Source organism: Mycosarcoma maydis, chromosome 22, assembly GCF_000328475.2.
Source record: "Mycosarcoma maydis chromosome 22, whole genome shotgun sequence".
Classification (NCBI taxonomy): Eukaryota; Fungi; Basidiomycota; class Ustilaginomycetes; order Ustilaginales; genus Mycosarcoma; species Mycosarcoma maydis.
In genome coordinates, this window is record NC_026499.1 from 302,402 (window position 1) to 324,187 (window position 21,786).

The 21,786-nt window shown below is 54.9% G+C and overlaps 6 protein-coding genes across 6 annotated transcripts; 3 read left to right on the forward strand and 3 right to left on the reverse strand.

Annotated features, from left to right (window-relative positions):
* Positions 1-790: 790 nt before the first annotated feature.
* On the forward strand, positions 791-1,483 carry UMAG_10971 (uncharacterized protein; the record flags this gene model as incomplete). Its single annotated transcript, XM_011394305.1, has 1 exon — positions 791-1,483. The coding sequence occupies one exon, from the start codon at positions 791-793 to the stop codon at positions 1,481-1,483; it is 693 nt and encodes a 230-aa protein (XP_011392607.1).
* A 174-nt stretch (positions 1,484-1,657) lies between these two features.
* UMAG_06239 (uncharacterized protein) lies at positions 1,658-9,313 on the reverse strand (the record flags this gene model as incomplete). The annotated part of the gene is made up of 1 exon (XM_011394288.1): positions 1,658-9,313. One exon carries the CDS (start codon positions 9,311-9,313, stop codon positions 1,658-1,660), a length of 7,656 nt encoding a protein of 2,551 aa, XP_011392590.1.
* Positions 9,314-11,850: 2,537 nt separating this feature from the next.
* UMAG_12329 (uncharacterized protein) lies at positions 11,851-14,136 on the forward strand (the record flags this gene model as incomplete). The annotated part of the gene is made up of 1 exon (XM_011394344.1): positions 11,851-14,136. The coding sequence occupies one exon, from the start codon at positions 11,851-11,853 to the stop codon at positions 14,134-14,136; it is 2,286 nt and encodes a 761-aa protein (XP_011392646.1).
* Positions 14,137-14,339: 203 nt separating this feature from the next.
* On the reverse strand, positions 14,340-15,422 carry UMAG_06241 (uncharacterized protein; the record flags this gene model as incomplete). Its single annotated transcript, XM_011394289.1, has 1 exon — positions 14,340-15,422. The coding sequence occupies one exon, from the start codon at positions 15,420-15,422 to the stop codon at positions 14,340-14,342; it is 1,083 nt and encodes a 360-aa protein (XP_011392591.1).
* Positions 15,423-16,220: 798 nt separating this feature from the next.
* Positions 16,221-17,969, forward strand: UMAG_10972 (uncharacterized protein; the record flags this gene model as incomplete). Its single annotated transcript, XM_011394306.1, has 1 exon — positions 16,221-17,969. One exon carries the CDS (start codon positions 16,221-16,223, stop codon positions 17,967-17,969), a length of 1,749 nt encoding a protein of 582 aa, XP_011392608.1.
* A 147-nt stretch (positions 17,970-18,116) lies between these two features.
* Positions 18,117-21,077, reverse strand: UMAG_06243 (uncharacterized protein; the record flags this gene model as incomplete). The annotated part of the gene is made up of 1 exon (XM_011394290.1): positions 18,117-21,077. The coding sequence occupies one exon, from the start codon at positions 21,075-21,077 to the stop codon at positions 18,117-18,119; it is 2,961 nt and encodes a 986-aa protein (XP_011392592.1).
* Between the last annotated feature and the right edge of the window lie 709 nt (positions 21,078-21,786).

Below are 21,786 nucleotides of genomic sequence, written 5' to 3' on the forward strand. Positions count from 1 at the left end.
TCCCCTTGGCCCGATAGAGAGTTGATTGTTTCCATCCTACTAATCTCATCCATCTAGCATTTGGCTCACTGGAGCATCCCATACATTCTACCTCGCCTCGTCCGTGCAAGCGCCGCTCGGTGTCTGCACAGCTTACGCTCACTGTGCCAGTAAATTGAGTTTGGACGTGAGTCATGGCAGCACTCACCATTCACGACCGATTCACGATTCGTAATTGTGCAAAGCGGAAGGCTTCGGAAGTCGGAGCGTTGCATCACGTGAGTCACAATGTGAATTCACAACCGTGAATTTGGTTGGAATTTACGAGGTAAGTCAGTTACGAGTTACGTTACAGTTCGGAAGAAAAGTGAACGCGAAAGGGTCCTCAAATGCTTCTGCAACGGTGCAGCGAAGCAGCCAAGTCGTGAGTCACAAGTAGCAAAGCACGGTTGTGAGTGCAGTTGCAGTTGCAGTTGCAGTTGCTCCGCGGCAGATGCGTGTGGAGAAATCACGAATAGTTTTTTTCTTCCCAGATCGAGGTGCAGCTTGTTGCTCTGTACCACCATCACTTTCAGCACAAACAACCACGTCTCGGAACAGCTCGAAAGTTGTATACGATACTCTACTTTGCGATCTGTATAGCTTGGTCTTGGTAGTGCAGTCACACGCTTCGACGAAGGTGGGTGTGAATTGTCGACGGACTAGAGCGTGCTTTGTATACGAGGTTTCGCTGGAACCACCCATCTGGACAGCGGAACAATCCATGTTCCGACTCAGTGTACTGGGTTGCAAATAATCAAAGTGGTGCATCATGTCGACATCAACGTCCACTTCGACGCCGATAGGCGCATCTACTTTGCTCGATGCGCCCATTTCTGGGACTTGCACACCAGTCTCGTATGCGTCTCCCTCGCCCAATCCCGCCTCACACACACACACACACTCGCACCTCCACCACTCCACCACCGCATCGAATCATGACACTTCTACACCATCGTCCACAACCTCGATCGATCTCTCCAACCTCGCCTCGCACCCCACGTACACAGCACTCTTCCCCGACCCGGATCTACCCATAGCCAATATCTCGCGAATCATGAAACGATCGCTACCGGAAAATGCGAAAATCGCAAAGGACGCCAAAGAATGCGTTCAAGCGTGCGTCTCGGAACTGATCAGCTTCATCACCTCTGAAGCCTCGGATAAATGTGCTGCCGAAAAACGAAAGACCATCAACGGCGACGACATCCTCTACGCAATGCGCGTCCTAGGCTTTGACAACTACGAAGAGGTCCTCAGAGTCTACCTCAGCAGATACAGGATGGATCAGGAATCCAATCCAAGACAGAAAAAGAGAGCCAAAACGGGTACAAAGATCATCGACGATGATGACGATGATGACGATGAAGAAGACGACGACGACGCAGCAGAACCAGACCTCACTACCAGACCACACTCGCTTTTCCACAGCCCCGCCTTCCACCATGACTCGTCAAATCCTTGATCCCCACTCGTTACTCGATACTTCTTGTCTCAGCTTCACTCATCCTTGTACTTCTAGCCGGAACCCACGCTTCGACCAAATTCACAAACAAAATCATCCATCTTTTTCTTCCCAACATCTCTGTGTCTTGCAAATCTCCTTCATAATCATCCGCAAACAGAGCTTTCTGTGCTTCTACAACACTGAGGCAAGCCGAGGACGTCTTACACCAGCATCGCTACCGCTACCGCCGCCTTGAACCGCCCCAGCTTGACCACCCGCCACCTCTGCACACATCCCGTCGAACCCATACTGAGCATCCATCCGAGGCTGACAAGGTGTACCGATAAAGTAGCTGTCCATGGCCGACAAGAATCGACTCGCATACTCGCCCGGCGGTAAGATCGTCACGTTGCCTTTAGCCTCTTGTCCCTTGAGTGCCTTCTTCGAGCTAGACTCGAGCTGCTTGGCCAAGGTGAACGCACCGAGGAAGTCAACGATCCTGCATCGAAACGAGGGTCTTTCCGGTGCTTCATCCGCATTGGCTGCTTCGGCTGCGTCTGGCGCTGCCGACGGATACATGTCGTCCTGCCGAATAGGTCGTTCCATAACTCCGAGGAGCAGTGAATAGTCCATAACGTTCGAGGCCGTCAGGAAGTGCGTGTCGTTCTGCAGTGCCCTCAGGAAGAGCTCCTTTTGCGTCTCGGGTACAAATGCCCGCTGACGGTATCGCTCGATCCATTCACTGTCCCACCAGACGGCGCTCGAACTCGATGAAGAAGATGCCGGTTTGGGCTCCCCTGTTCCTGCTCTAGCTTCTCCTGTCTGACTCGAGCTCCATTGGCTACCACCGCTAGACGCCCCACCTGCACTCGCAGCGCCCGTACCGGAGCTTTCGGACTCGTCCAACGCCGCCGACATCACACCTGAATTCATAGCAGTCGTTGCCGATCCTTGGACCGTCGAACCTTTTGCTCCACCAGAAACATCAACGAGCGGCTGTCCGTTGACCGCTGCGTTGGTCGAAGCCTGCTGCAGATCCTGTTGCTGTTGAGCACTGAGCTTGACTTTGCGATCGCGGATCCCCTTGAGATCGAATCGGATCGACTTGCCGCCGTCACCTGCCCACAGATTCTCCAGCAGCATTACGTTCATCTTGAGCTTCGTCTCGCCCGTCTTTATGTCCTTGATTTTGATGCTATATACGCCTGCAATCTTGACGAGCAGCGTCGGGCAATCGTTGATAGCAGAGTTCATCATGTAGCGAATATAGGCGGGCGCAAACTCGAGGAATGCCTCCTTCTCGTCGATACTCCACACAGTGAGCAGTTGCTTGGCAATGAATCGCTCATCGGCGGTCTTGAAAAACGCCGACTTCGACTTGCCGCCCGTCGCGATCCATGGCTGGCACCGCGATAGACTTTGCACGTAGTCGTGCTCGACTCCCCAGCGCTCGCGAAGCGCCGCAAATTCTTCGGCAAACCACGAGACACAAGAGATCTTGGTGCTACTGTGCACCAGATTGTGCTTGATGTGTGGCGATTCGGCTGCTTGAGATCCTGGTAGCGTGCTGTTAGAAACGAACGATTGAGTATCCGTATTTGCGACGCCCTCGCCCGTGGATGCGGGTTGCGGTCCCAACCGATGAGTATTGCGACCGTTTTTTGCCGCAGGAGAGGTTCCAGAAAACAGTTTGACATTGTCCACATCGCGCGAGGTATCAGATACCAAAGAGGATGGTCGACGTGACTTAGATGCCGAACGAGGGTGGCCCGGGGATGCAGCCGTTCCATGAACACGAGTTGCCACGCCGCTGAATCGCGAATCTGCAGCCGTCGAATCTGGTTTCTCTGACGAAAAGATGCTGGCGAGTGACGCGGGACGGCCCGATATAGGCAAGACTTGTGCCTGGAAGGTGAGGTCCGTGCTTGCATTGCTGATCGTACTTGTGCCGGTGGACTGACCAGGCCGCTGCAGCTGGATCGAAGACTTTCGGTCCGGAATCGACGAGAAGGAAGACTGCGAACGCAGCTCGAAAGTGCGTCGAAGCGCCGAGACGCTGCCCGGACTGTGCAGACCTGGCCAGGCTGGTGACGGCGTTGCTCGATCCAGGTGAGCTGCAGAGGGCCGTCTCAAAGGCGTTCGCTGCGGGTTCAGGGTGGTGTCCTGACCGCCGGTAGAGCTTAAGGTTGTCGAGCTGCGCCCGTCGGTCCTGATCTCGTCCATATTGTCGTCATCACCGTCATCGCTATCATCGTCGTCATCGTCTTCAGGTTCCTTGATCGAGCCGGCTGAGGATGGAGGCCTTCCATTCGCGGTCATGGCTTGATAACCGGCGCCTTGTGATTCCGAGATGGTGGAGCCTACGCGTCTCAGCGTCAGTGACAAGATTGATGATTCGCGTCCGCGCTTCTTGCGCTTTAGCACGGCGCGCACGGGTTCAGCATCATAAAACACCTCGTCCTTGTCCGGGTCGAGCTGAGCAAGCGGCACTTTGCGCATGGACCTATCCGTGAGCAGCATCGACGCAGCTGTTGCAGTGCTGGCGGTAGAGGTGGATAGGTATGAGCCATTGCTTTTTGCTTCGCTACCGTCCATCACAGCGCTGCGCCATTGTTTCACGTGTTCGTCATTTCTGCTGCCCATGTACCCTGCGGTGTCTTGCGGCCGATCGGCGAGTGTCCCCATCTCGGCGCGGAAATCGCGCGAACTGAGTGAATAGGCGATGATGGAGAGTGGTTCGTCGTCGCGAATGATGAAGCAACTTCCAGGAAAAACGCGGCGCCCTGCATCGAAATATTCGGGCTCGTCGTAGGGTGAGGTCTCAAAGTCAGTCTGCTCCTTCTTGCTAAGATGCTTCTTGGTCCACGCGGTAAGACGGTTTTTGGCCGACTTGGCGCGGTCAACGAAAGCTTTTCGGACGTCATTGATGCCGTCTAGGAAGAAGGTCCTTTGCAGAGCTTCGTACAGCTCAAACTCGTCCGAACGGAGCGACGAGAGTAGATTGGTGAGCAGACTCAGCGGCTCAGCAACCTGTTCTGACATCATCGCGCTGGACGAATTTGAAAAGATACCCGGCGTCTCTGCCTGTTGGGCTGTCGACTTTCTGCGGATCGTCTTACCGGCTTCGTCAAGATCGCGCGAGACAACCACATCTTCCAGCTTGGACGTGTTGCTCTTGACGGAAGCGAAAAAGCGTTGAATTTCGAGTCTGGTCTGTTCAGCGATCTGCTTGAATCGGCGTTTTTCCGCTTGCACTTGCTTTTGTTTTCTCTCGCGGCGACGTTCGCCACTCGTCTTGAGGCAAGGTCCTTCTATGTGAAGGTCATAGAGGACCAGAGGCTGCACCTGTACCTTGACCAGCGAACGGCCGCTTCGGAAGAAGCGCAGCAGATTGGGACCCTCTGCAATGCTGCGGCTATCTTCGTTCTTGCCTTTACGAAGCTGTTGCTGTACAGTAATCAGGCCGCCATAACCTTTGGCACTTGCAGGTTCCAATCCAGCAGCTCGGCGAAGAGCGGGATGGTACGAGATGGCTTCCAAGTAACGAGCAAAGGAGAGAAGATAAGTAGACTCGGACATGGGCATTGCCTTGCTCTGCCAGCCACTCTGGGCGCTGGCGTTCCACATCCAGATGCCGCTGGCGCTCGCACTTCCACGTTGATCAACCAGTGGCCGTGTCGTGCCGCTTTCTGCAACTTGTACGGCCGTCTCTGCAACAGCAAATGCGGTGTTGGCTGCCTCCTTGTCCGTATGAGAGGCAGCGGCGATGGCAGACACGTCAGACTCTCGAGACCTAGTAGGTAGCAATGGGGAAGAAAGCGTTGCGCTTTGCAAATTCTGCTCAGCATCTGAATCCGTATCACGCTGCGTCAGGACCTCGGCTTGGTTCTCGTAGAGCCTTGATGGCAGCACAGTGGCAACGATTTTGATACGGCAGCATCCATGAATAAATTGCAAGCGCTGTTCGGGCGTATCGTAGGCACTGTTGATCCGCTGTCCCGCCGCAGCATCGCTACGATCTTTGGTCACGCCGATGTGACTCTTCCCACTGACAACGCGCGAGTCGTGTGCAGCCTTTGCAGCAACATCACCGTCTGCTTCAAGTGCGCAGGCACGGATGCCAAGCTCTTCGATGACCTGACCTAGAGGCACGTCTCGGCTATTGCTCAGTCGTTGATAGAAAGCAACTTCTTCACGACACAGGCCCGGAGCGGAGCCACTGCTGGAGAGGAGCTCGTACGACACGAGCTGGACTGGCCTAGTGCCCTTGCGCTCGTCGGGTTGGTGTTGCGGTTGTTGCTGTCCGCGTAACAAGATTGCACTCCATGCCGAAGACGAGGACAGCGTCTGCACACCGACGAAGGGCAGCAGATCGCCCGAGGCGGAGATGCCGTGCGAGGGAGAGGCAAATGTCAGGTGATCTCGACGTTGATCGGCCAAGAAGCGCAACAACTGTAAACGATGGAAGGCGGCCAGGTAAGCAGAGGTTGGGAACGTTGCCTGATTTGGATCCATACGATATTGGTAGCAGAGGAGCATCGAGAGCTCTGGGGAGGAGGAGAGTGCTGCTGGGCTGGGGCTTTCAAGGGGAAAAGCGAGCCTTGGTTTCGGCTGGAGTCGAAGTTTTTGAAAGTTGGTCATCCTGTCCAAAATCTTCGGTGCTCGAAACCGCGACGTGGGATCGTGGTCATTGAGTATCACTTGTGATCCGCCCGCGGCAGAAGCCTGGGAGGTGACGCTTGCCTCAGAATCAGACACAGCAGTATCTACTCGCGAGGGATCTGAGGACGATGGCCTGGTAAAGGCACTCATCAGTCTTCCAACCAAACCATGTGCCTTGTTGTTCGAGTGCACTGTTGGATCAGCAGTCGCGACGCGACCCGCGGACGGTGAGGAGGGGGCAGAGTGATTGGGCGTATTGGCAAACAGCGCCGCTTTTCTGGCGGCGATGGATTGCTTTGGCTCTTCGCCGGCTTTGAAGAGGGCTTTCCTGGTCGCGGTGGATGGCGAGCCATTTGCTACGCTTTCCGTGTGGTAACGTTGCATTGTGAGTGAAGTTCGAGGAGCATTTGTTGATGTTGCATGACCATCGCTGGTGCTGGGCCTGTCTGCGAAGAAATTTGCAGTGGGCTCGGCAGATGCAAGCGGAAGCTGACCGATCTTGCCCCACAAGCTTTTGGTCCATTTCCTGGGACCAAACTTAGCAACAGCAAAATCGGCCTCATGCAGGGGTTCGTCTGCTTGGCGAGTGGATACTGCGTAGTTGGAGGTGTGCAAAGTACTGCTGGCGCCCGAGACGGACCGCGGACGGCTATCCAGGCTCTGTTGCGAGTTTGAACGAGAAGGGGAAGGCTGGTGGACGAGGCTGGCGCCTTGCTGCGGTGCATCAATTGTCGAAGTGGTGCGCGCTGGCACCTTGAGGATCTTGGGTCGAGCTGCATCCGAATCGCTAAGGAAGCTGGACTCAAGAAGCATCGACATGCCGACGTAGAGGGCAAGCTCCAACAGCTCGACCAGAGTCTGCTTTTGTTCTTCCGTCTGGACACGACAGACGAAGCTACCACCGACGAGCCTTACACGCTCATCTTCATCGTGAGGCGAAACACTGGATCTGCGGTCATGCGACGAAGCGCAGTGATGCGCAAAGAGCTCATCGCCGTCATAGAGGTCAGCCTTCCATGCAATTGAACCAATCTCTTGCTCCTCAATGTGGGGGTCGGCATTTTTTTGAGCCTCATTATTCGGGAGGACATGGTCGACTGTGCCTGCTTTGGCCGTCATATCAGACCTTGTCGAGATACTGGAACCTATGTCAGCCTCTTGAGCAGTGGCTGTTACTTTATTGAAATCTCTAGCGGTAATGGTTCCCGACCTTCGACGACGCTTATTATCAGGGGCATCGGCGACTGAGATGGAAGCGCATAGGCGACAGACAACCATCTTGGCCCATTCATCGCAGCCTTGACCAATCTTGGCCAGATGCTCGCGCTCGGCCCTCTCGAGTGCATCGGTCTCGGCTGCTTCAGCTTGGCTGGCAAAGGAGCGCAGACTGGGTCGGCTGGATTGAGGACGCAAAGCGGCAGAAGCAGCGAGGACTGCATCGACCGAATCTTCTGGTTTGGTGCCATTTGCTGCGGCAGTTGTAGCTGCGTGTTGTGCCTTTTGTCGCATGGCGGCGCCAGCGGCAGCGCTCAGGGAAGCGAGGTGCTTCATGGCTTTGCTCTTTTCGCCCGTGTTGACGTCGGCCGAGGCAGGCGCAGGTGCAGGTGCAGGTGCAGAAGGTGTCGCTGTCTCGCTCGAAGGTGCGGATCTCTGACTGTTGTCAGGCAAAGTAGAGCTGGGTACATGGTCCAAGGTAGACACTGAGGGTGATCTGGATAGTTGCTGGGTGAACAAAGATGCAGTGACGGCGGTGAAATCTTGCACGGATGTCGGAATGGCTGGCGTTGCAGAGGTTGGCAATGACGACGCTTCCAGAGCGGGCAAAGCGGGCGTGGCGGGCGCGCGGGGCACGTCGGATCGACTGCTGTCGGGCGTGGCTGTACCGCTGATTGCGGTGGTGGCACTCGACTTGGGCAGGAAATTGGGGAGCCCGGCGTTCTTTTTGAGGAGATTCTCGGACGTGCGCCTGGAGGAAGACAGCGGAGGAGGTGCAAGTCCATCGACGGGGTCCTTGCCATCAGAGCCGTTGTGGGGCTCTTGGAGAGTTTCGACGCCTGCGACGGGACCATAGTTACGAACGAACCAGACGGCGTTGCTCAAAATCTTGACTGCAACATCCCTCTTACGGATGCGATGGTCTGGGTCGGCGTAGAGCGCAGCGTAGTGATCCTGGGTAGTCTGGAAATGAGAAGGTGAAGCGAGACCTGAAAAGGCGCTCTCGCCAGGGAGTGGAGGCAGGACGTTCCTTTGTGCCTCCTTGTATGCCTTGCCCAAAGCGGCAGCAGGCCATGCAAAGCGAGCCCACCTGGATGAGAGGCCACTATTGGACTCTACTGCTTGAGCTGCTGTAGCATTACGTAGTTGAGCCTCGGCGCGCCACCGAATGGAAGCGGTGCGTTGCAGTGCGCCGAGAAGATGCTTTTGTGAGAGATGTTGGAAGGCAGTTTGCAAGGCTCGGTAAAGACTGTCGAGGGTTGCTTCGTCGAGCTTGTAAATGCCTTGCTCGGCGTTGTTGGCAGATGAAGTCGGTGAGGAGGCGGTGTTGGATGTCGACGGTTTCTTGTAAGTGCCTGATGCTGACACGACAGGATTACCTCGAATGGTATCATCATCATATGCAGAGGCAGCCTTTGAATCGTACCTGAGTGCGGCATAGTGAAGAATGGTAAGGAGATGTCTAAGGCTTTGTTCGTCTAGTCCATGGCCATCATGGGAGATTGGTGTACGTGCAGAGGGGTTGGACTGGCTAGAAGAGGACGATGAAGCGGGAGTGTGCTTTTGGGGAAGCGCTTCTGGCCACCAAGAGTCTGCCTTTTGAAACTGAGCATCGAGAGCAGCTGAATCGACCCACTGGCCTTCTGCATCGTGTGCTTGATCCGCTTTGTTGATCTGGGGCGAAGGGAGCTGAGGTAACGGTTTTCGAATGAGACGGCGACGAGTGGTGAGTGACAGCTCGATGCTTGCCTGCCAGTTGGAGGTGGAGCTGTGGGAAGGTGACTCTGCTTCTACACGTTCGACGACGGGACTGCGACGAGACGAGGTTGTCCATGGGAGCGACTGGTTGATGGGAGGAGCTGCTCGATATCGATTTGGGGTGATCGGCGATCTTGGCTGGTTGAGCGATTGACGGCTTGTGGACGGAGAAGCCGATACGGTCGGTTCCGTCCGAGGTGTATGTGTGATCATGGCAAGTGCATGGACTACATCCGAAACAGCGCAAGGAGTTGGTGATGAGAGGGTTGAGATAAAATTCTGAGTACTGGGATGCGGGTGGTGATCATACGTGACGGCGAGGCGATGCTAGGATGCGGTGCATTTCGGCGTATGGCTGCGCTCGGCCGTTGAGGCGTAGGTAGTGATGAACCAGGAGAGAGACGCCCTGGCTGCAGCGGCGAGAGACAGCGAGCGGCTATTGGGGGGTCCTGGTCTCGGTCTGCCCGCAGACTGGCTGACTGAGCTTTGTACAGAGCTGTGATGAGCCATGCGATGGCAATTAGGAAGGGATCTGGCTAGGAATGGAAAGCATTGATGAGGTATGTGACTTTGCCACGTTGAGTTGAGCAGCAGCTCCAAGAAGTACATGGAGCAAACGACAGGCAATCACGATTTGTGAATCGTGAATAGGCAACCGTGAATTGGCTGCTTTCTTTCACGTTTGACCCGCTGTGAGTGTTGTTTGGCTCTCTCTCTGACTGCAGCCGCTTGCTCTCGATGCTTGCCGACGTGTAGTCACGAGTGTGATCTTCTGCTTTTTTGGCCCCTAATATGAACCCTGCGCTTTTGTACGCTGATTTGCTTATACTCTAATTACAGTATTTATTTATTTCTTAATCGGCTCCTCTGCCTAGGCTCTTCAAAATAGTCACGGTTCGTCGTCCGCGATCGTTGTTGTTGTTGTTGTTGTTGAATGTCTTCTTGTCTTCTTTGAATTGATATATATACTGTATATATATGTATATATTTACATTCTGTACTTCTATGAAGTCACAGCGGCGATTCGTGGTTGCGATTCGTCGCTGGTGGCAGCGGCATGATTCACGATTCATGATTCGTGATTGTCCGGATCGTCCGTCTTTCGGACTCGACTTTGGCGCGACAGTTCCAGCTGGAGTTGTTAGGCCGACGGGATGTCTTGCGTGGTGCGCTTTTACAGTGCTCTGACAGGCGGTTCACGATTCACGATTCACAATCACAAACTCACGACTGGGTTGAGTTTGGGGAGTTGGGAATGAGGCACCTGGACGGTGTGTGTTGTGTTGCTCTCGATTTGTCACATGTAAGATGAGATTTGCTGCAGGTGGAGGCTTGCGGCGTGTTGGATCTTTAAGTTAAAGGCGGAGACGACGCGTCACGGGATGCAAGAGCGTGTGAGAAATGTGCCTTTGAATCACGAATCACTCAAAGATGCATGCTCTTCAAGGCTTGCTGAACTATTAATAATACTCACGACTACCAACAACTTGTACTGTAGAATTACAGTTACGTGTTACCTATGGCCAAATGTTGTTGGCAAGCGATATCGGGTGAGCCGGTACTGTTTCCAGGGGCGAAAAAGCTCTCACGGAAGCACGGGGAATCTGAACGAGAGCACCAGAAAGAGTTGAAGAATACAATCCAAATCCGATTGGTTGTCTAGACACCCTTTTGGTATAGCAGTTAAGCTTCAAGTAAAAGCGCCGTTCAGAAGAGCTGAATTACAGAGCCAACAGCACTTAAACCCTCGTTCAACTTCAAAGAGAGAGTGTGTGTGTCACAGTGAGTGTGAGTGTGAGTGAGTGTGTGCGCGCACTGACCGAGAGTTGTAGGCGGCTAACCCACGTCACCCATCAAAGTATTTCGATGCCATGCGTGATTGGTCCGTCGTGCATGTCACTTATGGACAGCATTTCGCACAGTCACGAGTGTCAGCCTACTCGTAGTCCACTCTTATAGAAGCTAGGGTTACGCACGCTGTGACGCACGACGCATGACGAGGGCTGGGACGCAGTCTTTTCATCTTGACAATCACGAATCTTGAATCGCAAGAGGCTAACCACAAACAAATTTGGCCTTCGTAATTCGTGGTTCACATTCACGATTGGTAGCGTCGGATCTGCGCTGGGTTGATCGTCCATGGGGTGACTTATGCGAACGAGATCATCGGCCATTTTCCCGAGTTCAGCTTAATTATGCTTGAGCTGCCAGAGTGATGATTTTCCTGCCTCGACGGCTTGGAATGCTATGTAATGCACAGACCGTTGTCGAGGTCCGCACAGCCGCTCAAGGCGAAAGAAAGGCTTGCTCAGTCACAAGCGTTGGATCGGTGCTTCCGATGGTGGCTGCTGTGCCATTGATCAAGCCGTGCTACCGGGTCATCCGATTATCTGGCTGTTGTCTGCATTCGTGATTGAGCGAACCAGTCGTGAGTCTCGATTTGGTTTGTCACAGTCGTGAGTCAAAAGAGCGGAGCGTGGAGTCTACGCCATCGTCCCTTGCGTTTCGCTTCCTTTCATTTGCCGCAGCTGCAATCGTGAATCTCGGATCATCACCACCATCACCAACCCAATTGCTGCCATCCTCTTCGACATCTCCATCCACGCACATCGCAGCCCTTGCCCGCAAACCAGGACATGCAGCGTATAACTGACGCCCTGGTACACTGATCGGCAACTGCCCATCCACCAATTCAAGATTCGCTTCACTCTTTTCCAAACCCATGCATTCCAGCGTCATCATCCGTTAGCATGTCTGACACCATCCGCGAGTACCTCTCGCTTCCTTCATCCGCACGAGTCGATTCTCCCACACAGACACATCGCTGGCTCGATGCTCTCTTCACTGGCGGTCTTCCAGTGCTAGGTTCCGTCAGCAACTCAAGTCGGTCCAAACTGGCCACGGCTGTCCTCAACGACATTGCAGCCGCATCAGGTACACGCCAGGGCGATTATCTCCTCAACGCAAGGATCAATGTTCGCTGGGACTCGCACATTAGGCTTTCTGCCTTGAGGTTGCTAAAGGAGCTCAGCCGTTTACCCGGCGGAAGTGCACCGCTCGCCAAACCAGAAGCACTCCGCATTCTCTTGCAGCAGGTCGACTTCCCAAAGCAGCGCGTTCCGAAAACTTCTCAACAAGGTGCATTTGCCTCGTCCACCTCGTCTTCTTCCATCCCGTCAGCTCCCAATCCCGCTTACACACTCGGGTCGATAGCAAAGTCCCTGCGCCGTGCCGTCAGCCGTCGTGGCTCTCACCAATCCGACCGTTGCCATTCCAAGGACAAAGACGCTCCGTCTTCAGACAGCGGCGGCGAGGATTATGACACCAGTGCCGATCCCGACTGGCCCATCACCGACATGGCCTTGCGCTGTCTCAACAATGTCCTTTTTCTCAACGAACATGCTCGACTCCCCTTCTCCAGCCAGGATGTCGGAGGTGGCCACGTCGCTGTAGCGCTTCTCTCGAGACCTCAAGACACGCCCGTAGACATTCTCTTCCTTGGTGCGCGTCTCTTGTTCTTCAGCACGCTCTTCGAGTCACCATTCAACAAGACTGCCGTCACCTCTCTCAATGTCATCGGTATCGAGGCTGCATGCGTTGAAGCCCTCGTCAAAGCCATGCTCGAAAAGGCTGCCAATCCAAATGCTGCTTCCTCTGTTCTCGTAGCCAGTGGTACCGAAGCCCAGCTCAACATGGCGCTTTCCGATTTGCTCAAAGCACATTTCAACGTTTGTCTCTACTATCCTCGCATTATCCAAGCAGAAGCAAACCAGCAGCAGCCAGAAACGGATCCATCAACGTCAACGCCGCAAGCCGAACTACAAGGTCCAATCCTCGGTGAAGGCTTTCATATCGAGCTCCTCGGCATGCTCCGACCACTCGTCTCTGTCATCACCGCACTTCCACTGCCTCCTTCGGTGCCATTGATGCCACCCTTCACACATGCCATCGCTGATCTGCTTAATTACCCTGTTGCCAACCTCAAAGACGAGATCTCCACCGACAGTACGCCCTCTGCTGTCATTTCGACTGCACTCACCGCTCCGATATCTGTCTCGTCTACCCAGGCCCTCCAGTCTGCACCACTCTACCTCAGCCGGCTCGTCATGTTTGCCGACCGTTCGCTGGCCCGCTACTTTGCCACACCTGTCACAGGCGACGACGGTAGGCGCATTCCCGAAGACGTCGATGCCAAAGCCGTCAAGCAAAAAGCAGCATCTGATGGCATCGATCTCGAAGACACCCTAGAACCACTTCTTCTTCTTCTCCGAAAAACGGCTGCGGAGGACGACTCGCTTCGATCAACGCTCGTCTCGATTCTCTTGCCATCTGATCTCGATCGCAGTCTTGCTCTCGATCGTCGACTTGACGTGCTCGGGAGATTGGTGAGGCTCATGTCGTCCGTCACGCTTTCGCGGCCTGCACGAGCATCGGGCGAGTTGCTGCTCTCTCTCTGCAACGGAGATGCAAGGCAGATGACAGAAGCAATTGGATATGGCCCATGTGCAGGCTTCCTCATGAACACCGGTCTCGCTTCGGCCTTGCCCTCTGGAGTCTCGGCCACTGCTGACTCCAACGGAAGGTCTATCGATCCGATCACGGGCGAATACGAGCCCACCGAAGAAGAAAAGGCCATGGACGAGATCAGCCGTATGACCGAAGAGGAAAAGGAGGCAGAAGCCGAACGGCTTTTCGTGCTCTTTGATCGCATGAACAAGACAGGTGTCATGCAGGTACGACATCCTATGGCCGCAGCACAAGAGTCTGGGCGATTCCAAGAGCTCGATGCGAAAGCAGAGCACGAGGAACGTGAGAGGCTCGAGAAGGAGGATGAGGAAGCGGAGAGAGAGGTACAGCGCGAGATGGCAGCGCACAAGAAGAGGAAGGAGGACGCTAAATTGCGCGCACAAAAGCTCGTCTCTTCGCAGTCACAGCAGCAGTCTCAGAAGATGCAAGCTGAAACAGTAGCTGCAAACGGCATGGAAGATGCCCAAGTGGTTAAGCTGACCGGTCAGCACAAGTTGGCTGCTTCGTAAATCCCCGCCGCCCGCCACCGTCTGCTGGACCGCTTGGCTCGATTGCGCGTCTCATGAAACGTGCTAGTCTTCACTCACATAGTCCCACATAAGCTCGCATAGCACATCGTATGTGGTTCCACACAGCCATCGCATTTGCTCTTTCTCTCTGGCTCTATTCTTGTCTCATCTAATATACACCCGCTTCTGGCCTAACTTCTCTTCTAGCCTAGCTTCTCCACTCCTTCCAACAGCGGCACAACATTGACCAACAAATGGTACGCCACCGTCACCGCCGCGCCTACCACGGTCAACATGGTCACGCCGTGCACTGCGTCCAACACCGCTGCATCTGGCACTGGGACCCTCAACGCTAGACGGTCATTCTTTAATGAGCTCGCGAGAGCAACAATGTGTCTTGCCTGCGTGCCGGTGGAGGTGAGGTGCGCCATCAGTTGCGGTTGGAGGTGTGCATGCGATGGTGGAAGCAGGGACGCCGGTGAGCGGGTTGAGGATGTGTCTGAGCACGAGATGTACAAATTCGGTGCGAGAAGCGTGATTTTCGCATGCTGGTTCAAGGTCGACGGGCGCGTGGATGAGTGGCCTAATCGTTCTAGTACATGGTAGTACAATTGGCGGAGGGAGGAGGGCGCGATTTCGCGTATCAGGGTGACACCAGACGGCTCACGCGTATCGCGCGTGGCTGGAGGATGGTAGCGGACATGCAGTGGGACGTGCACTTGGAACAGCCCATCGGCGGTCAACAACTCGTCTACAGGAACCGGGATCACCACTGTGCTTCGTTCCTGCTTAAACGTCTGGCTTTGGTTTTGCTTGCCATTTTGATCGCTTGCCTTGACTCGGGCTCTGTCTTTATCCAGACTTAACTTGACCGGCAGCTGGTCTGTAACCACCTGTCCGGCTGCCTGCCTGAGCGCGGCAGACAGTACATCCTGCATATCCACGCTTCGTCTCTCGTCTGCCTCGGCTCGCTCCCACCACTGTCGCTCCGCCTTGGCAGATGGACGAGCTGTCCATCCCACCGCCGCCTCCAATTCCACGCGCGAGTCAGTCAACACCTCGCCTCGCCTCGCTTTCCTCGCACCACCATTGATGATCGTGTTGCTTGCTGTGAACGGGTCGTAGAAGACACCACTGGGCAAGTGCACGAGCAGGTTCGCGTCGCATGCCTGCGAGTGCAAATTGGCCGGCACATTGGGCGATGGCAGCGTGATCAAGAGTGTGGGGTGAAAGCTGTCGGCACTCAGCAGCGATGTTCGCAGTGTGCCTAGAGATGGTGTCGACATTGGGGCGTTTGTGGTCGACGACGACGTTGCTCCAAGTGGTGGTCAGAGGCATCTGTGAATCACAATCGTGAATCATGAATTGCGCGCAAAAACCCTGCCGATGCGTGATTCACGATTTGGCCCGAGCGCTGCTTGCTCGTTCAGTTTCGCAATAGCAAACCCACTATAAACACCCACGTGAAATCCGTTATTTGGAGCACCTCTCACATCTCGGCTTTCATCTCGAGTGTCGCCCACACACTCACGACTGGATCGCTCGAGTTTGACCTCACGTTGAGCGTATTGCAATCAGCATCGATGCTTAAGCAAGACACGAGCGTCGAGACACGAGACACGAGACGTGAGACACGAGACGTGAGACACGAGACGTGAGACGTGAGACATGAGACGTGAGACATGAGACGTGAGAGGCTTTGATGCATGTTAAAGTGCGTGCACGCGAGAGCGAAAAGTCGCGGAGCTAGAGAGTGGCGTCGACATACGACTGGCATGTTTTCCAGGAGGACGTGCTGAAGGAGCATGGTAATACCGGTATCGGTGTCGGCGAGAAAGCGGGATCGATGCAGGCGTACGTGAATATGTGTTTGCATGAGAGCTAGGGTCGGGTGGGATCGAAGCTCGATTGGATACAACGGCTGGTAAGGTGGGCTGAAGGATTCATATCTCGTCTCGTCGGTCGATATGCGTCAACTGGAACCAGTTGGTCTGCATCTCTAAGCAGCCTTTAGCTTGATTCTCTCTGCACCCTTGTCTCTCGCTCACCATCACCATCTCGTTCTGCTGCAATTCATGTACACGATGCAACTCGCACCCCGAACGCTGTTGTTCCAGCTGACGCTCGTCTGCATCACCATCTTGCCGTGTTCGTTTGTACACGCTGCCAAACAAGGCGAACACTACGCGTCCGATGCGCAATGGGACACGAATGCACCTTCATCACCGTACGCCAATAGTGCGCATACGTCGTACCGCGCACCTGCGTCGCTGCGCTTTGAAGCATCGGCTCCATCGCGTGTGATCTATAACGACGAAGATCCGATCGCTGCTCGGCTGGCGTGGTTGCGCGGTCGATCGCAGTTGCGCGAACCCGACTCGAGATTCAAGTACATCGAGCAGCGCCTCAGCCACCCGGAAGCGGGTGCGGAGGAAGAGAGGGTCGAGAACAGGGAAAGGCCCATGTTCACGTTCAGCGCTGCAGAAACGTCGACTGACGCCGCGGCGACGCACGATGGGCTGCCGACCAAAGGTGTACGCGATAAAGGGATCGTGGCGGAGCGCGCATCGGGAAGACGAAGACCGAGGTTCAACGAAGGTGGATATCGACAAGGTGACAGTAGAGCGCAAGGTGGCAATGCGCGTGCTGGTGTAGGCACAGCGAGGATTGAGGCAAGACCGCAACCGCCGCCACCGCCGCGTGCGTGGCAGCACGAAGCCATGTCGCAACACAATGGCTGGAGAGATCCATCGTTTAGCGACATGCCCGACCGCCACGATGCATCGAGCCTGTTCCGACAACACAGTCCTACGTGGTTGGCGCTGGAAGAGGTCGCGTCTCAGTTGGAAGCAGTTCGGTTGGCGCAGCAAGCTCGGGTACGGGGTTCTACGCAGTATGCACCGCACGTGGTGTTGTCAGACGAATACAACGTGGCGCACCACCACCGCGGTTCGTCACCAGGCTCACCCGTTTCACCGTACGCTGGTGCATGGGAGGAATTTGGTGCATCGACGCCACGCGTACCATCCGGAGCGCTCCAAGTGGCGCCGTACCGAATGTGGAGTGTGAAAGCAGCGTTGCCGCACATCAATATCCATCTCTCGCAACTCTCGGACATGCCTGTGTCTCACGGGCACTGGCAAGGTACGCTGGATGCGCTGCGAAAGCACGAGTGGACTGACCAGCTGGCAGCACGTGTTCAGTGGGCGGCGGACCACCGCATTGAATCGTCGCGGCCGGCACGCGTCGTGACACCGTTTGGCGGCGTGATTGGTGGGCAGATCGAGACGGGTGCTTCGGCGCACTTTGTATGGGATGCAGCTGATCCGCCGCCGAGGCTGGACAGTGTGATGCTCACCAATACGCAGAGACGCATCCATGCGTGGCGCGAACTAGCGCGACTCGTCCCACCCGCCCTCACCGCACACTCGGAAGACGTCTACGCGGCTCACGCTAACACCGACTATGCGCAAGTCGACAAAGATCTCCACGACGCAGTGCATCCGATCCAATACATCAGCCAGATGCTGCGCGATAAAAACGCAGCCATCATCCTCGAAAATGCGATCCACGATGAGCTCCACCAAGACGTGCGCCTCACGCCTCCCGAGGCTATCACACACCTCCAGAAAATCCGTCACTACAACGGCGCCAAACGAGACGCCACCTTGGAGCAATTGTTGAACACGAGATACGCGACGCACAACCGTTTCTGGTACCCCTACTACCATAGTAAGCCCGCGTTCCACATCATCAACCCGCTAGAAACACCGCTAGATCGCTTCGCCGCTTTCGCTCCTTGGGCCGACGCGGTGGCACTCAAAAAGGTCTAGTTCCGCTCTGGTCTTGTCTTTTCCATACGCGTACTCAATCTCCGCCACCGTCTACGCTCGCACCTCGCAATCACACTCGTTTCCGCACCACCGTGTAACCACTGAACAAAGCCTAAATCCACATCTACTTGCATAACCCTAATGCACTCAGCGATCGGTACCATTGAACAAAAACCAGATCTCCTTAAAGTCAAGCCGATTACCTTTGACGAGCTTACTTCCCTCCAAGGCAGCCTTGGCAAGCGCCCTCTTCTTTTCCTGAAGCTTCAAGATCCTCTCTTCAACGGTATCTTTGATACTGAGTTTATAGATGGTGACGTCGCGTGTCTGACCAAGCCTATGTGCACGGTCGAAGGCCTGCTCCTCGATCTGTGGATTCCACCAAAGATCCATCAGGATCACTCTACTGCAGCTCGTCAGATTCAAGCCGGTGCTACCTGCTTTGAACGAGATCAAAATCACAGTGACAGATGCATCGCTACGGATCCGCTCCAGAGCCGACTCGCGCTCTTGCGGCTTCATGGAACCATCGTACCTTACATACTTGAAGCCATGACGCTGCAGATGTGGTTCGACAATGTTGAGGAACGACGTGAATTGTGAAAAGACGATCGTCTTTTCGGTCGCATCCGCTGCGCGGATCTGCGAAAGTAGCGAGAGCATCTTTCGCGTCTTTGTGGAGCCGGACGACGAAGCGAAGAGGTCTTGCGAGTGGCTAGTGGCTAGAGCGATGCACTCGTTGCACAGAAGACGTTTGGCTAGATTCGAATTGACAGCCGCCATGAGATCGCCTGGAACATTGGGTGTGTCTCGGCAGGGTATGGCATTGGCAGCCATCTCAACGTTGCACTGGTCACAGCGCTTGGTCTTGACACTAAGGCCGGAAAGCATTGCTGCCAGACCATCGTCATCGTCGTCGTCTTCAACCGTCGCAGTACTGCCAGATGGCTGCGACAATGGCTCGCCAGTAGTCGCAGAGCCAATGGCTCCGGCATCCGTGCGAAGACTTCCCGTGACCATGGCCGGATGACTACACGCCTGACGCAGCCGAAGCAGCAGCACAAGCCCTTCGATCATGTCCTTCTTACCGGACGCCAACTCAAACGCTTGCCTGATCCTCTCCTGTAGTCCGAGGTAGAACTGCTTCTCTTGAGGACTGTCGAATTCGAGCTCGAGCAGCTCCAGATTGCGTTTGGGGAGGTTGAGAATAGGCTTGCCATCGTCGGTCTTGGCCTCCTTGGTGCGCCGAAGCATGATGGTCTGCAGCACAAAGCAGAGACGCTTCATGCCCCAATTCACTCGATTCTGATTGTTCGACTTGAGCGGATCGCCGATCTTTTCCTTGAAGTGCTGATAGTCGTCAAATGGCTGGATCCGCAAAAAGTGGATCAGAGAAAACATCTCGAACGCGTCGTTCTGCAGCGGTGTGCCGGTGAGGCACCATCGAGATTCAGCATTGGCAGAGAGCAGGAAGCACGCACGCGAACACTTTGCCTTGTGATTCTTGATGTTTTGCGCTTCATCCAGCACGATCCGAAGCCAGGCTGACTCAAAGAGCGGCGTGCACATCACTTTCTTGATAGCATTCGCTGGCGTAGGTGCATCTGCAAAAGAGTCGTCTGAATCCTCAGAATTGATTTCGACTCCGCCATGGTCGGATGCGGACTCGGCATCCGAGTCGATCGGGAGGGCGCGAGCATTGGTGCGACAAGTCGACTTGGACTTTGGATTGGATTTAGCCTTGGACTTGGACTTGGGCTTGGACTTGGAACTAGTGGTGAGCGGCAGTGTGCCTTTGGCTTGAGCGTCGAGTTTGGACAGGTAGTTGCCGTACTCGCTGGCTACGGTGGTGTAGGTGGTGATGACAATGTCAAACTTGGTAAAGTAGGAAGCCTTCTTGGCACGCGAAGGGCCGTGGTAGAGGTAGACCTTGAGACCGGCTTGTGTCTTTTCGGCGACTTCGCGCTCCCACTGTTTGATGACGGCAAGAGGAGCGATGATAAGAGTCGTCTTGGAGGCCATGTCTCGACGAGGCAGAAGACTGGTGGACAGAGATGGTGCCGGTGCTGGTGCATCGACAGTGTTCTGATCGTTGGACGCTGCTTTTTTTCCGCGTTTGCCTGGTGCATCCTCTGATGGCACTTGGAGGTCGATCGTGGACGAGTCTTGTCCCGGTTGATTAGAGACAATGAGAGCCAGTGTCTGAACCGTTTTACCAAGGCCCATATCATCGGCAAGGATGCCACCTTTAGCCTTTCCCTTTTCGCGCTCGCGCATCCATGTGACGCCTTGGACCTGATGAGGCAGGAGCATGCACTTGAGGCCAGGGATGTGTGCGCTCGTCTTTGCGTCGTCCGAGACGTCGGTGACGTTGACCATGTTGTGGACAAGATCCTGGATTTGCCTGTCACGCGTTGCTGCATCGATGGAAGCGCCCACGGCAGGACTGTCGCTAATCACGGTGCGGAAGGGCGCGGCAGCTGTTGGGTCGTAATCGTCACTCATGTAGAGAGACTGTGCCTGTGCGTGCTTGGCTTTGGAGGGTGATGAGCGTTGGGCTAGGGGTGAATGATAGAAAGGATTGTTGCTTTTCAGCGGTGGTGGAGTGGTTTTGGGCGAGATGAAGGGTGCTTGAGTGGATTTGGAGTTAGGAGATCGAAAAGGCTGAGAGGCAGCGTAGCTCGAAGTGATGGAGTTGAGAGGCGCACGAGTTGAGCTTGTGTCTTCAAACGGTCTGGTGGGTTGAAAAGGACTCTGATGCGAGGCAGCTCCTATGGGCGAAGATTCGCCAAAGACGATGGGATCATTGCGGGAACCGCTGCCTGTGGCGACGTTTGTGTGGGAGCTACTTGGCTGATAAGTACTTGACGGAACATGTGGTACGAGAGGCGGCTGATAGAGTTTGACTTTGGGGGGTGGGGCATGCTTGTTTCGATGTGGCAAGGAGGAGATAGCCGGATTCGAGCTGGCAGACGAAGAGGAAGAGGAAGCGGAAGCAGAAGGTGCAGAGGCGAGACTGGAGGAAGAGCGTAGTTGCTCGTGTTCGCGTCTGGCTCGCTCAATGGCAGCCAGCTGCTCCTCAAGGATTTTTCTGCGCATCGCCTCCATGGTGACCAAGAAGGAAGCGATTGATGTTGTAGTGAGATTGTGGCTTGGGTCACAAGTTGTATGAGGTGTACACTGAGGCAGACGAGTGTGTCAAACCACCCTCGCGAATGTCAAGACGGAGCAAGTGTAGCAGCTTGTACCGAGCGTGTAGCAGCCAGCGTCGTTGGTGGGGCTGATGCGATACTGTACGAGTGTCGAGCTGGACCGCGATGTAGTAGGATAGGTCGGAGAAGATCAGAGCTTTGACCGAACGGTTGCTTTCATTTGGATCCGAACTCAGCTGTCACCAAACAACCGAGAACACACTCAACACTGTCACTGACACATGACAGCGCCGAATACCGACGTGCGAGACGCGAGACGTGAGACGTGAGTCTGTGTGAGTTGTGAGTGGAGAGACCAACACTCACGACTCGAGACTTTCCAAAACAGCTCACGTGCTAGTTGGTGCCACGCGCATTGGTTTGATCTGTTAGATCGTGTTTATTGCTTTCGTTTGGATTCGTAATTGAAATCGTGAATGTTCGGACGCATAAAGCCGACACCGAGCTAGTCGTGCGAGAGCAGCTGGAACGTTGCACGTACACCAACGGCCAAAGCGCGGATATCGAGGCAGAGATTCACGAATAATCCAAGATTCCTCCACTTTGAGAAGCGAAAGACGAACAGCAGCGTAGCAGCGTAGCAGAATAGCAGAGTAGCAGCGTCT